The sequence below is a fragment of the Melanaphis sacchari genome, unplaced genomic scaffold (assembly GCF_002803265.2).
Source record: "Melanaphis sacchari strain LSU unplaced genomic scaffold, SCAv2.0 Contig77_pilon_pilon, whole genome shotgun sequence".
Lineage (NCBI taxonomy): Eukaryota > Metazoa > Arthropoda > Insecta > Hemiptera > Aphididae > Melanaphis > Melanaphis sacchari.
The window spans coordinates 1294180-1311684 of NW_020271547.1; the positions used below are offsets into that span (position 1 = coordinate 1294180).

The window sequence follows — 17505 nt, forward strand, 5'->3', positions numbered from 1 at the left end:
TCTATCTTGAATTAATTTAATTACCTTTTTGAATAATAATAATAAAAAAAATTCGAATAAGGTGATTGATGATTTATGTATACCCATAGCTGTAAAATGTTACATAACATATAATTAGTGTTACTCAGTAGCAGAATATCGGGATTTTTCCGGTAACCACTGCTGATACTGGGTAGCGGGCTATTATTTATTATAATCAATAATTAGGAGCATAACTGTTTTATGGCTGTACAGAAAAATATATTTAATAATATTGATGGTATTATTGAAATTATTGTTAAAAATTAAAGTGATTTTTTAGAAAGGCCTGAATTTTTATGTGAAAATATTATTGAACATTTACATATTTATACACACAAAATTTCAAAAAAATATCACATGTATAGATTTATTATTGAAAATTTTTAACTTTTTTCTAGTGCACTATAGTTTATATCGCATATTTTAAACAAGAATTTTTTCCAGATGACGGATTTTCTTCAATACTTTAATTGTCTATGTTTATACTCCACACAATTTTTTTTTCTAATTGCCGTGTACTTTGGGTTTTTTGTCAATACTTACGGTAGTTTAAGTTTAGTAAAATATGTACCTCTTCTCTATCAATTAACCTAGTGTATGTTCAACAATTTGAATTAACACTAGTAATTGATCTAAAGCTTATTTAAGTAGGGGGAGAATTGATATTATTCTCAACACATGGTAAGTTATTTTAAATAAAATTTTCTAATTTAAAATAGTATAAGTTTTTAAAAATCGGATTTCTATTGTTAAATTGTGTTTTTTCATAAATTGTATACAAATATTTTTGTATCTTGTACCTACATAATAAATAAATAAGCAATAAAATACTAATAATACTATTTCTTTAAAAAATCTATTGAAATTATCAATCAAAAATTAATTACTTAAATTAATTTATATGTATAACCTAATCATTTAAAACATATTATACTATACGATTTAATACGATATACATTTGTAAACAAAACTTTTAAAAGGAAAGAGTATAGGTTATAATTTATTGAATTAATTAACAATTATTGTGCATTTCCATAATTTCATTATTAGCGCTTGTTTGATAAAACGATTGCAACGAAAGTAACAAATATGTTGTTTGTAATGTTTAAACTTATTCTTATCCTTTTACTAAATTACTATGTGTATAATTCATAAAGGAATTGCACCATTTCGTGGCATGACAGGTGCATGGTATTCTGTAAACACTTGCGTGCACATAATTTAATATCAAGTACAATATAATAATCAGTAAGTATAATCTAATAATTAGTCCCTGACCTACCATCGCTGAGTTTTTTGTCTTTAATATGAATTCTACGGCGTAGGTATTAACAATTTTCGATAACATATTAACATATGCTTTTATATCTCACTTAAAATTGATTTTTTGTATAAAAATTATAAAAAAATTTATATTATTTTGTAGGTTAGTAGGTATCTATATAAGCTGTGATAAAAAAAATAAGGATAAAGTACGATCGTGTGTTATTAATTACTGGAGTATTATAGTTAAAGAAAACTTAGAAAACTATTTATTACCTAACCTAAATTATTTATTTATATTAGGATTACATGTATCATAGTATAATATACATAAATACATGGCGATAACTAGTTAGTGGCATGTTCAGACATTTTTTTGAAGTAAATCGTAAAAAAATAATTTATTATGTATGATATTGTGGTAATAACACTCGTTGACAGAAAATCGAGGTTAAGGGAAATTAAAAAAGCTTAAAACCTAAATTTACTAATATATAAATGTTTTTACACTATCATAGAATATTATTACTAACAATAGAAAGCAAAAAAAAAAAGTAGTATCTAATAATTAAAAATACAATAACTAGCGACATAAAACTGATAGATGTGCACCACTAACTATTGATGCATAACTATAATAGTTCATAGTCTGCACCGTGTGCCCGTGTCTCGCCATTTTTCGTATTTCTGACTACAATAAAATAATAGGTTATTTCTTATTAGTTATTACTTATAACTAATTATTATAGTAATTATTATTAATATTTTAGATTCTAAGCGAAGCAGTGAATGTTTTCGTTTTACAATGATATGTGTGTGTGTGTGTTTTTTTTTTTTTTTTTTTTTTGAGTATCTGTTATTATTCTTTGAAGTAGTAAAAAGCTTTAATCTTCAATTTTAAAAGAAAGTTTTCGGATTTCTGGTGACAAGTAATGGCAGAATAACTAAAAAATAATAAGGAAAAATGAGAATATTTATGTAACACGAGTTATTGAAATAAAAATCGATTTTGTTATTTTATTGTAATTTAAAAATGAATAAGTATATTTATAAGATATTTGATATATTCACCAAATACTTATATTAATATTTACTAGAAACAATAAAGCTTATAAAACTTAAAATTAAAATTTTTAAAAATGGTTTAAAAAGTATTAAATATATAAAATATCATACATATTAAACTTGGACTATTTTTGTAAATTATAAATTATGATAAAGTAATGCCGCCTAAGTTTTTAAGTATCTTAGCCCTCATATCTTTCAAACCTATTAACATAAACCCATATAATCCTATTAGTATATAAAGTTAAAATAACTCAAAAATTACTCGTACGTTTTTTTTAACCTAATACGTCAACATTTAAAGGACAATTATTATATGCTAAATTATTTACAGTAGAAATGAGGATTCTTGTTTGAAAAACAAAGTTTATATCTCCATATGATACTCCTCAAATGATATAAAAAATCTTTTAAAAGGTTAAGTTAACAACCTTTAAGTAATATCTATGTATTTAAGAATACCAATAATTAGATTTTAAACAATTGCATTATTGTAGAAAAAAGTGAGTGATCATGCTTGGTGAATCATCCTGGCTATGGCATGATTTCACAAATACTCTAGTATAGGTATACTATTCATTCTATTTGTTTATATACATTTAAACGATTAGGCTGTATCCACATTATTCACTTAGCCTATCTTGTTTGTAGTTATACTTATTTCAGAGTAAATCGATTGCGTTGAATGTTTGATGAGTTTTACTAAATACGAATAATAATAATAATTATAATTATAATTATAATAATACTATAATAAAAAATGTTCAAAAGAAAAATTAAAAATTTTAATTAAGTATGTATGTAATTATAATACATATATTATACAAGTGATATATAGATGCAATAATCTACATTCTACAAGTATAAGTAAGACTTCTTACTTTGTTCATTTTTTTACTATATAGGGTATATGAGTTATAATTTTATTGTATATGTATAAAATACGTTAACGGTAACTATAATATCTTCAGATCTTTTAAGTGTATGAATAATCTTCGAATAAATTATCATCTAATCTTTATCATTTTAAAATTGAAAATAGATAACAGAACACTAATAATCAATATTGTTCCTCATAGTATATTCATATATTGCTCTTATTTTATTCTTAAAAAATTATACATTTTTGATTGATAACTACTTTGTTACAATAATATCTAATTATATTTTACGTATAATTTAAATTGCATCAATTTACTACGCAATAAACTATACAAACACACCGAGCTGATTTATTATTTATTTTTTTTTATAATTATAATCCATTATTAATAGTGTATTACTATTATCTAATTTCTGTTTAATTGGCACATGTTTATTCATTTATGTAACATGAATCATGATATTTTTCATCATTAATATAAAATATTTTGCACGTGATTATTTACGCATAACACCTGTAGTTGATTTAATCACGCATTTGCAAAGTAAATAGCCTCGAGTTTGTTTAATGTTTACATGAACGGAATTATAAAATCATAATATTTACTGATTGTCTATCACGTGTTTACTCATCAAAGCCCAAAGGTTCCTTCAAGTTGAAATTTAAATAGTTAAATTTGTATCGCAAAAAAATCACGCAAGAAACCAAATTATAGATTATATCAATACATACCAAAATATTAAAACTGATAAGTGATAGGTGAATAATTATATACAAAATAATTATAAATAAAAATACTTATACTTTCAACAGGTTATAAAGCTGTTATTTATATTGTATAACAGTAATAATCGGTGATAATGATACATTTATAATCATTTAAAAATTTTTATTGTTATACATTTTTTTCAAACTTTAGTTTTGTATTCTAAGCGAAGAGATAGTTTTATGAAAGTATTAACTTTATACCTGTATTTTCTATAAACACTTTTTTTTTTGGAAGTTTTGTTTAAAAAGTTAGACCAAGCATCTCTAATAAATAATAATAGGATGTAAAATAATTAGAGAAATTTTTCGAAAGGATATTTAAGCATGAATTAATTTCAATTGTAAGAATGTAAGATAATTACTAATTAGATAAATTTAAAAATAAAAACCATTAAAAACCTTTGAAGTTATTTCAGTGATTTACTTTTATATACCTACTATACATATAGATAGGTACCATTAATTTATCAACAATTAATATTATAACGTACTACATGAATGATTAATATTTATTTCTGATTTATACTTACAAATTGAAATGTTTAATTCATTCTCATCGGAGAACAACCAAACAAATCAAATAATTATTATTAAATAGAAATATTCTAAAGTAGGTACTTAAAGAACACTATTATAATGGATTATAATTGAATGATAGAATTATTGGAAATATTTATTTTTATCAATTTTATTTTTCGGCAAATAAATTTAGTTTAAGTATAAAACTATTCCATTAATTTCATTGACTCATGTCTTAAAGCCTACATAGCTTAAAAATATTTAATTATAAAAATGAGTACCAATTTTTGTAAAAAAAATTATATAATTGATGCACAATAATAATTTAGCATTTCGAAATCAAGTATTTTTTTTAACAAAAAGCGCTAATGACTATTTAGATATTAGAATTGTATATTTATTAATATTCTTATCAGTTTTTTGGATAAAAATAATGTAAACTATGTAAATACTAAATAGGAAATATTATATTTAAGAATAAAGTACCTTCTTATATAGTTATAGTACATTAGTACATAGTCTTACTTATATTTTGATATATTTATTCAGTTAGATACTTTTTAATTTAAGCTTTAAGCACGTGTTATTTAACAATGTAATACTAAATAAAAATATTATATTAAAGAAAATATAAAGATACTATTAAAATATTATTGAGGCGTAAAATGTAGTCATTGATGTCATAAATATTTATTATTTTTGTATGGGCGCATAACAATATCGTTCTACGCTCAACTAAATATTAAATATTGAGATCACGGTGCATTGCATTATTTTAATAAAATTAATAAAGGCAACACAATATAACAAATAACAATAGACCGTGAATATTGGCAAGAGGGGAATTAATAACTTCAAGCGTGATACTGTTTTATATGATATCATTTAGCTATGGTAACAAACAAGTGAATGGCTAGCGATATTTATAAATATATATAAATAATATTTTGAAACTATCATTGGAATACGTATATTTTTAATTTTATTTTAGTTAAATTTAAAATGTTTACTGGAACTTTCAGTTGTTAGGCTTATGAAATATTTTAAGTATTTAACACAACATATACACAATAATACTTATGACATGCATTAATAAGTTATAAATAGCTATAGGTATATTATGATTTATGACATTAATTATTAAAATGCTAAAAATTTTCAAAAATTATTGAGAATTAGTATTCTAGTTTAGTTAATTTTATTTAATAATATCCATTATTCCGTAAAAAACATATGAAGGGATACTATAATACACTTGATAGAAACAATATATGAAAAAGGATACGGCAGATGCTACTGGAGTCAACTAGGGGTGTAATGCTAATCGTATATCATAACACGCGGTTAAACGGAGGGCTACAGTGTTATTGAACAAATCAAAATATGTAGGGAGGCTTAGTGCGAATACCCTCATTTAGCAAAATATTTATTAAATTTGACATGCGTTTCGACACACGACTGATGCCGTAACAAATTAAATAATTTGCTAGCGCTTAATATATGATTTTATATATATACAGAGTTAAAAGAAGGATTTGTATATTATATAACTCATACATCATAAGTCATCATAATATCAACTACTGTTGTAATAAACGAAATTACTTTTTTTGCTAAAATATATCGATAAGTTTCATTGTTTACGTTGTCTAAAAATGTTTAACATATTTTATACCTCTAATAGGAGTACAGTCAATTGGTCGTATGAATTTGGTCGTGATAAAATTGGTTGTTTTCAAAATAATATGTATATTATATAAAAATAATATTTTTTTGTAATTTTTCCTGAAAGAATATTTAGTAATACGTGTAAAATTATAAGTTATAAAAAATAATATATGTGAAAAGTATTATAAGTTATGAGCTATCCCTGTTGATATATATTCATTAATTAAATGTTCTATTATTAAATGTTTTACATATTGTACGAGTATTTATCCTCTCAGCAGTGTCATTATATTTCTTCTGTTTTCAAGGGATTCTGCTCCGATACAATATTGCGCCATTTTCATATGATTTAGCCAGATAGTTTAAATTTGTACTCTCTGTTATTTAACTTATTATCGCAAAACGTATAATAATAATTATTATCCATTTGTACCTATATATAACATTCTTAAACCAATATTCATGTTTTGTAACAAAAATATACTTCGATCAATTTATCAAACGATCATTTTCAGCCAACCAATTTTACCACGACCAATTGTATATGACCAATTGCGTAAACTCCCTATAATGAATTATTGCTTATTACGTAGATTTTATTTTTATTTTTTAAATTATAAAAATATAAAGAAATCCTAAAACTCTAAAAAAAAATTATAACATTATGTTTCTAAGCATTTTTTTTTTAAATTTAAATATCAAGTTCAGCTACGAGTCTACATTTCTGCAAATCGAAATATTTATTGTATTTTTCACTCTTTAAAGATATAATAAATAATTAACAGTAAAGCATCATTATATCGAAGTTGTAAGTTTATTGGTTAATGTTTTATAAATAATATAAAAACATTTTCGTGACATAATTCAAAGTCCTATTATTTTTGAAAATACAATATAATTTTTTCTTAGTTTTATTTTTATCACGTTATAGTTTTTTTTTAAAACTTTTTTAAATGACAAATATCTTTAACTTCATATTTTTGAGAAATTTATTTTTTCTGAAATTGTAATACTTTATCTTTTTAATTTTTGAGTTGATACCATTTTATCATACAACAATGTGAATAAGTTAATAGTATTCTAAATTGGTATTTATAGGTAATACCTTAAAATTAATCTACATATTTTTTAAATTTCATTCTGTTTATTTATTTATTCATTAATGATATACGTAACATTTTTAAGGCAGTCATGAATAAAAATCAATCAATTTAATAATAATATTAAATTTGCTTAAAAATTTCCGTTTTTCCTTAATTTTTTTTTTTGTTTTTTTCCATTTATAAAAAAAAGTATCGAGAATTTTTAGTTTTGGCCTTTAATATAAACTAAATCCAATTTGCTATCCAAATCCGACCGCTAAGTTGAAAATAGAAACTTTTTTCTTCTACTTGTCGGCTATCATGCACACACACACACACACACACACACACACACAAATACACCTTTTGTAAAATCAATACCAATCGTTTCTCTGCTCAGAATATACAATTTTTGAATTTAAATATGCATACTTACCATTTATAATTTATACATCGTATAATACGGTAATTGTAAATTTGCTATAACTTTTTATAGTTGGTTTTGTAGATTTATTTCTTCCCAATTTGATTCTTGTTAAGTCATTGATGACTTAATGTCTAATTTTTGTTTATTATAGGCAATTAATTAAGTAATTTTTGCAATATAGTTTACTGCAGTTTGCAGTTTAGAGTTTTGAATGTTTTGATGCGGGTTTTAAACCTTATTTATAAGTACATTTATAAATATTGACCCGGGGACGATTAACTGCTTGATTTAATGTAGCTACTATACTTTTCTAATGGTTAACTAAAATAATAAGATAAATAAAATAAATTCACAAATTACAATTGCATTATATTTTTATTGTTATGCTAAGAACCACGTAGCACATAACTTTGTTGTTGGTGAATTAGTGGACATTCTTAAAAACACCATTAAATGCAGGTTTTTTATCAACAAATCTATATGTCGTCAAACTGAATATAAACTCCTTATTAACATATACATTTTTTGTGAACGATTTAGGTTCAAATTTTGACAAAAATAAATATTACCACGTAAAATAACAGTTTCAGTTTTGTTTTAATTCGAAAATTATTAGGCATAGAAACTTGAAATATATTACGGTTACTTAAGTTATCATTTTCTGTAGTCAATAAATTTTTAAATATATTTAAACTAAATTTAAGCTTTTTATAAATATTTTAAATTCATAAAATAATTTGATATATTTTAATCTAAAATGATTAGCTTATACAATTAACCTTAAACCAATTCTTTGAAAATAATGATATGTAAGTATGTATATTTTTATTACTTTTTTAATGTAAACTTTAAAAAAATAAATACATTTTTGATAACTCAAAATCTTTAATAAGTTGAATTTTTTTTCTCCATGTACTTCTAACAACAGTCAACTGTTAATATAAATATGTTAAAATATGTTTGTATTTAATTGTTATTCATTTATTTTGTATGACATATGTATTTAATTTAATATAAATATCTAAATAACAGATAATAAAGGTATACATTATAACAAAAATATCTTTTTTTTAAATTTTATATTTATTTATATTTTATGCAGTAGGTTAGTCGTAGGTATTTACTAAAATATACCAAAAACGTTATATGTATATATATAGTTTTTTTTGATTATTAACAACTTAAGTAAGGCATTTAGTTGGAATTTTTTATGATTTTGTACAGAATCATACAAAATAATATTTCAGTATAGCTAGAGGGTTGAAACGAACCAACATCTGCTTGCGTCACCATTGGCTGATTTGATGGACCAATATCAAGCTTTTACAAAAGGGGAAATACGCCCCCGATAAACTCGATGTACTTGCTCTCATATTCAAAAGTACTGCACAATGATGAGCAACGGATTCGCAACTACGGGCCATACACCCACTTGGGATTCAAGTTTGACAAATACAGTAAGTACACAATTTTTATCAAATATCTAGAATAATAATTAATACAGCTCTTAATATGAAAAAAAAAATATTTCTAAAACTTTTCCAGTTAAATTTTTTTATATTAAATTTTAATAAGAATCGTCACTAATTATGAGATATCATATATGCCGACTTTTATATCTTAACTTAAGGCAAGAACACTAAATTCAATTCTTCTCATATTATATTAACAATTTATTCTTCTTTTTTTTTTTTTTAATTTCAATAAGTTTTTAAGAGTTTTATTAAAATTATATGCTCTTAGTTATTTTATAAATGTATTTATGTAATAATATAGTAGTAATGATTAACTTGCTTATTAATTAAGTAGATAATTTTGTACTATAGCTGGTCTAGCTGAATTAATTATAAATGTATAATATTATAATTTATTATCATAATAATACCATATATATTTATATATATTACACATTAATAGGATAGTCAAAGTTATGATGAATGTTGGCCGGATGCTCACCTTTATCATCACCATCATCATTTACACCACCACCACATTCACCAACACTCGTCTACAGTATCTCAAATGTGGCCAAATCCGCATAACCATGCTCAGCAACAGAGTATAACTCAAAATGCTATACCCAGGTAATATATCATTATTTATTAATCTATATAATACATTTTTCGGCTATTGAATTATACTATTTTTTGTGTTAATTTTATGGAAAAATATAGTGTTTCTCTTCATGTATGTAATGCATATTATATGATTGATAAAATGATTCAAATTTAAAAATAAATCTAGGTGACTATAGTATATTGCGCTATGTTCTCATCTCAAATACGCCATACACGAAAAACTTTTAAAACAGTATTGAATATATATTGAAAATTGTTTTTAATTTATATAAATTATTAGGTAAACAAGAATGTATTTAAAAGGGTGGGAGTAAAGACGTATCATAATCTATTTCTGTGGTTGGCAATTTTTTAGATATTAAAAGGTCGTCAGCATTATTGGCTATTGTCCACTGTCGAGTGTTCATAACTTAAAATCATATTCCATCGTTTTTTTCAGTTTAGAGACATGATCATGTTTTATCATATAAAAATTGTATCTTTAAACACAAGATTATTTTTTATCCATATTTTATGAATTTTATTTAATTTTTGCTATCATGCTTAAAAGATTAGAGTGATAGTCATAATAACTTAAAAATATAAAATTATTTTATTTTCATGAACTATACATCATAATTTGGAATAAACAGATGTTTAAAAATCGAAATCATAAGCTAAAATAATACCATAATTGAACATAAGCAATGTATATATAGCTAGAACCAATTTTACTATACTTCATACCTACTTGGTTATTTTAAATTTATAGTAGCTTGTTTAATTCATTGTTTTAGACTTAAATATACACAAAATTTAATATGATAAAAATAGTAGTATAGGAAAATGATTATATAATAAAATAAAACTAAATTTCTATAGAAAACTAAAAAATAAAAAATAAAATAAAATATTCATTTTTAATTTTTATAAAGTTCATAAACTAAAGGATTATTTTAATGTCATCATTTTTAAGGAGGAGATAATAAGATCAAAACTTTAACATACGACGTCTAAATTATAAACATAAAATGTCTTATAAAAATACCTACCTATATTATATTAAATATTTATAATCTTATACAGTTGAGTCATTTAGTAAAATTATGTAAGTAGAGTGTGTATAAATTGTATGTAGATATTGGACCTTAGTTTACATGTTTCAAGATGTATCCAATAATTCCATTATTCCATTGATACCACTTTATCGTTTAAAGTTCTGAATCAAGTATTTTTACTTGAATAATTAAATTAGTAATAAATTATCACTAAAATTTGTTTTTTTTTAATATTTTGACTATATAACATATTCAATACTTGAAATTCATGAATAATTTTAAATTAAACAAATTAAAAAATAAAAACACACAAGTATATTAATATGAAATATGACTATAACACATAAATGAGATAAGAAGAAAACCACATAGATACGTTCTACAGAGATGATAGATATATACTTTTATAATCTATATTACCACTTTATTAAATGTTTAAAATTATTCGATATTTCTATACCTATTCTATATAATTATAATAAAACCTTAAAAAATTTAATTATGTAATACATAAGTAGAATTTAATGAATTAAAAATCTGTATGTTTATAGAAATTATTCATGTGTATATCATATTCATATAATTTCTTTAGACTGTACATTGTACATAATAAGCAAATTTATACATTAATATACTAGGCACTTATGGCATTATTACTGTATTTATATTTTAAACCTATGTACTACAATATTTACCTATATTATTACTAATTTCATTTGTAATTGACAAAATTTGTCAAAATCGTCAACATTTGTAAATTATTTTGAATTCATAGTTAAAAAATTATAAAATGTTCAATTTTTATAGGTATAAGGCTTGAAAATTGAATACAACGTTCTTCGCTTACCCTTTTATATTTTATTTAAAAACCAAAAAGTTTGAAAATATTGAAAGCATATATTTTTATAGACATTTGAAGTTCAAATTTTGACAAAATTAGACGTGTAAATGGAGAATAAAGATTTTAATAATTTTGTTATAATTTAAAAACAATTTGAAGCTATTATATGCATATAATTTATTATATATTTATACAATTTACTCTGTATTTATATTTACTCTATAAAATGATATTAACTCAAAAGTTAATAAAAATAATAATAACTTGTATAAATATATACTATTATAAATAATAATATGTATTATAATAAATGCAAGATTCTCTAAAAATTAAACAATTTTACCGTATTATTATAATATTAAAATAAATTACTATAGTAGCAATATATATATATATCATAAAATATACTTATTAATATATATTTTTTGTAAGTTATTACATTTTAGGGCAGTAAACATTATTCAATTTAGGGGTTAATTTTATTTTAAATTGATTCTTTAGGGAGTTAAATGTAAAAAATTCCTTGATTTTTTTCTTAGTTATCGTTGAATAAAAAATAAAAATTTAAAAATAACAGAGATTTCTACGCTAAATCAGTTTTCGACAAATTAATTTCCTTATTTTGCTATAACTAAAAAAAATTACCATAAAAACATGAAATGTTCATTAAAATATTAATATAAATATTTTTCATGCATGATATAAATTTAAAAATATAATGACTCTTTTTAAGCTTTTTGTAAAGCGTAGATAATTAAAATTTTTAGTTTATTTTGTTCATCGATAAAATTATATGCTAAATTAAAGTTTTTAATAATGTATTTCAAGATTCTTTATAAGTTGCTATTAATAGAAATTCACAGACGATTATTATATGTATTTAAAGTTAAAATTTCAACAAATTTTGTGAAAATCTCGAAAATTGCAAAAATTATTTTGTTGATAAAAATTTGTAACATCTTCAATTTTTATAGTTATGTTTGAAAATCGAATTCAATATTATCCTATTTTGAAACTGAAAAATATAAAATATCATATATTACCTATATTTGTTTAAATATATACACATTTATTTTTTATAGATATTTAAAGTTCAAATTTAAATAATGAATACCACATTATAATAAGTTCATTATTTTGATGTAATTTAAAAACATTATTTGTGAAACTTAAAACTTTTAGTTTTATTACGAATTTATATTTATTTAAAAAATATTTAGATTAATTTTAAGATATTTTAATTTATACTATGAACTTATTCACACTGCTTTACGTATGGTCGTATATTTACACAAAATTTAATAACGATAATATAATATGGTATAAATATTTATCACTATAATAGATAATAGTTAAGTATTAATAATAATAAATAAAATTAATATCGTGTTTTTTACAATAATTAAATCAACACACAGAAATAAACTAATAGTATAATAAACTACTTAAGTAAAAATATCAAAAAACTTATCTTGAAATGTACTTAGTATAAAGGCTAACTGATCATTTTCGCTCAAGATAGTTTTTCGTGTACAATGAATAATGATGATAAATCATTGAATTAAAATTTAATACATTCATCCAATTGACACTCGATAGTTTAATGAGTAAGTTTTCTTTGATTCTTATAGATGGTAAAATATCAAAAGTAAATCATAGTTTTAGTTTAAGTGTTTTAAAAAAAAATTTCCCATTTATTTCAACTGTTTAATTCTACATATATTTCTATGAAAGGTATTATTAAAGATATTTAAACAATTTAATATTTAATTCCATTAGAATTAATATGTTTTAATAAAATATTCATCAATACAAATGGAACATATACTATACGTCCATCATAATTTGCTAGTAGTAAATCGTAATACTGAAGATTATATGTACTTTTTTAATTTTAATAAGAAAAAAATCATAAAATCAACTACCAGTCACATTTCAATTTTAGCATTTTTATATACTCAAATTAAAAATTTGCCATTACTCAGTCTTTATTGACTGGGATACTGTATTTTATCAATTCATTTTAACAGACTTAGGATTGTCCGGAAGTGTATATTGTACACAATTAATAAAAGTAATTAGGAGTTTAACTAAATATCCTATCACCGAAAACGTTTCCAGATTCACAAAGATATTTTAACTTTTAACAGGTACATGCAAACAAAATAATTTTTTTTCTCAATTGACGAAACAAAATAAATAGCTGTTCATTATTAATTATAATATTGACTTAAGTTTTAAACAGTTGGTTAAACGTTTTATTAGAAGTTTTAGGAATTTTGTCAAAATATTTTTTGTTTTTAATTTTTATAACCTATATGCACTTTTTCTCAACAATTTAATGTCATCATGGATAATTATTTCCTTAAAAACGAAATTAGTATGAATTTTCTTACGTATTATCTTATTTGGTCTTGTATATACATTTACTTCCGCTTTCCTTTTGACGGGAGTTCTAACACACTAAATAACTAAATTATGATCTATAAATGGTTCGTGAATCATGATTATGTTTATTATTATTTGGTAATAAAGATAATATTTCATCCATGGTAGGAAAATTCACTAAAACTCTCAGTACATTTTCTGTTGGTACACCGAAAACGAAAAGATCCGTTTTTGAGTGGTTAGATTTACTAAAAATATAGTTTTCAATTGAAATGTATTGTTTATATAGTTTTTTATTAAAAATGTTTTCAAATTTAAAAGCCATACTTGATATATGCTTCCACTTAATTACGAATTCACGTTTCCAATGTTTAAACAATTGGATATTTGAAAATATGAGATAGTTTTACTAATTGCCCAACCTTCATTATAAGATTGTGCCATATTTAGGTTGACGTCAAATTTCCTATACATAGATTTTATACTATATTTTTATATTAATATTTAAAATGTTGTCTTTTATAAGAAAATTAATTTACAATTGAGAGGTTTTCGGTCATTTAATTTTTTTTATTGATTATTTATAAAAAAAAAAAAAAAAAAAAATGAACAATGTCTTTTATGTATTGTGAATACTGTAGGTACTAGGTAGGTATAGGAGGGATACAGAATGCCACTAAATACAAATATTTTCTTTGTAAAATAGTAATAAAATGTAATCATATTATATATTAAAAACTTTGATTGAATATAACGTTGCATTTATGCGCGGCATCGGCCGTTTTGTGTTTTATTAAAAATCGATTCGGACGAAATTATAGTATTATTATTGTGTTCGTTTCAGGGGCGGCGGCGGAAGTTCGCAAAAGTCGTCATCAATGGCGTCGTCGAAGAAAATCCGGCGGCGGGTGGCTACGCTGGCGCAACGGCGCGCGGCTAACATACGCGAGCGCAGGCGCATGTACAACCTGAACGAGGCGTTCGACAAGCTCCGGCGCAAAGTGCCCACGTTCGCGTACGAAAAGCGGCTTTCCCGGATCGAAACGCTCAGGTTGGCCATCACATACATCGGGTTCATGACCGAGCTGCTGCAGTCGACCCCGTCGCCAGGTGGAGGCGGCGACACTGTCCAGTCGCCCGCGTCCGCGGCGTACGCTCTGCCGCCCCAACACCACGACATTCCCTACGCGCCGTACTCGTTGATTCCGCCCGTCTAGATGAGGGATAGGTGTAAGGATATTCCGTGAGCCACTCCTTTGCACGGACGCGCAATGCTCGGAAGCTGCATAACATTCAGTGCAATATGTACCTACACATTATATTCTAATGATATGATTTTTATGCATTTCGACCGCCCGTGAGAAATCTACGATTATTCGCATTATATATTATCTGCGGCGAGTGTGAAATCGATCTGACCTATCGCCGATGTATTATTACAATTATAATTTAACGTTATTGCTCGGCAAACTATCAACCTTTTCCTCTAGTTATACGATATTACGGGAATGGCAAAATAAATATTAAAAATATTTTTTATTATATAATACCTATACTTTTTTCAATATACCTACTTGGAAAAAATACCATAGTAATTTTGATATTAAAATCAATATTTCAAAAAAAGTCACCCGTATTACCCCCTATAATCGTGTGTGTATATATATATATATATATAGGTTTAGATTATATTATAAATTACTATAATATAATTATTCAAAATATTCGTGATTATGCGGATACACTGTATACATTTATAAGTTATTGTAAAATATGATTTGTGTTATTTTCGTTATTAAAATTATAAAGGTTATAACGTATGAAAAAATTAAAGCGTTTAAAGTTATTCTGACAATTTTAGATTCAGAGCGAAGCGATGTGCATTAATTTTTTAATGATGCATATTTTTTATTGTCTGTCAAAACCTTAGGAGTATAGTAAAATTTATTCAATCTTGGATCCATAACTTTGTGGGTAAAAGAAAGAAAAGAAGAAGAGTGAAAAATTTTCAGACACCAATATTTTTAAAAATAATTGGGAAAATTTTTTATAAAAATGATGGAAATCGGAAATATATTTCAAGTAATATCACTTCAAACTTAATAAGTTACAAGAATATAATTTTTTTACAAAATTTATTTAGTAATTTTGTTGTTTTTCAAAAATTAATAATCGGATATTACTATATTAGACATTTTCGATGTATGAAAATAAGATTATCTTATTTAAAAGCTTAGCAGTTTAATTAAATGTTATTCATCAGTTTGTTTTTACAGCATTAAAAAAATATGAAACACATGATACACGAGAAGACACTCTTTTTTATAAAAAATTTAAATTTAAATTTTGACAAAAAAAATTTAAAATCTTATTTATCAGTAATCTGTTAAATAGTACGAGATTTATTCGAAACCCTTATACTTTACAACAAAACGACTTATTACAATATTACCCGATTTTAAGTATAGCCAATGCTCATTACCTATTAATTGTATTTTTGTCGAGTTTTGAATTTCGATATACGTATAGTTGTTTTTACATGGTACATAAATGCTGAAGTCTAAAATGAGATTATAAATCTCATATGTAGCATCATTGATTATATTCTTTAATAAGTCTATTCTATAATCAATGGTAGCATTAAACGTGTCGAAAAATTGCAAAGTCTCTAATTGCAACTTAATCAAAGTTGATCGATGGATGATGAATGTTATATGTGTTATATTATACTATAATATTTTATGTTAGGTATAGTAGTTGTAGTTACTAGGTACTATTTATCTGAGTGATTCAGTCATATAAGTAAAATGACCTAAATATTTGACATTTAAAGTATTCAATTTGGTTATGTTTTGATTTAATTTAGGAGGTTTACTATATTATTCATTATTATATAATTTTAGTATGTAAATAAAACATCAAGAACTCCGGATTTAAAATTTACATAATTTTAAAAGGGTCAAAGGAATGTTTGAAAATCAATTTAAAATTTAATATATTTTTATCGTGGTAATTAAATCTATATAGTGGATTACCGATTAGTGATAAAAAAAATAAACATAAAGTTATTTTAATTTCTCAATTAAAAGTGATTTCAATTCGGGATGAAACATTTTGTAATTTTACATAGCTGATAAGATAAAATTACCTATGCACATTTTTTTTATATATTTTCTACAACCAATAAAATAAGTTGAACGCTGTTATTGTTAATAAGTTGTTATTGTTGTTACTTGTTTGTATTAAATTTTATATTGTGTTAAACATACATATGTACAAAATTTCACCATGTATATAATTTTAAATGTGATATTAGAGAACACTTTCACAATAGTTTAGAGGTAGTATAAAATAATTGAAAATAAATACGTCGACCTAACAATATTATCAGTGAATAGGAAAAAAATTAGAAGGGAGATAAAAAATATTAAAAAACCTATGTGCCTGAATATTTAAATATCTTAT

The 17505-nt window shown here is 23.5% G+C and overlaps 1 protein-coding gene across 1 annotated transcript; it reads left to right on the forward strand.

Annotated features, from left to right (window-relative positions):
* Positions 1-8943: 8943 nt before the first annotated feature.
* On the forward strand, positions 8944-15688 carry LOC112601361 (protein Fer3-like). The gene is made up of 3 exons (XM_025348949.1): positions 8944-9153; positions 9614-9780; positions 14885-15688. Exons 1-3 carry the CDS (start codon positions 9088-9090, stop codon positions 15255-15257), a joined length of 606 nt encoding a protein of 201 aa, XP_025204734.1. The 5' UTR covers positions 8944-9087; the 3' UTR covers positions 15258-15688.
* Positions 15689-17505: the final 1817 nt, after the last annotated feature.

Excerpts from the sequence above, each read along its gene's own strand:
- LOC112601361 (XM_025348949.1), top strand. The coding sequence starts at position 9,088 with ATGATGAGCAACGGATTCGCAACTACGGGCCATACACCCACTTGGGAT. Across the intron at positions 9,154-9,613 it reads ATTCAAGTTTGACAAATACA|GATAGTCAAAGTTATGATGA; the intron begins GTAAGTACACAA and ends ACACATTAATAG. Across the intron at positions 9,781-14,884 it reads ACTCAAAATGCTATACCCAG|GGGCGGCGGCGGAAGTTCGC; the intron begins GTAATATATCAT and ends TGTTCGTTTCAG.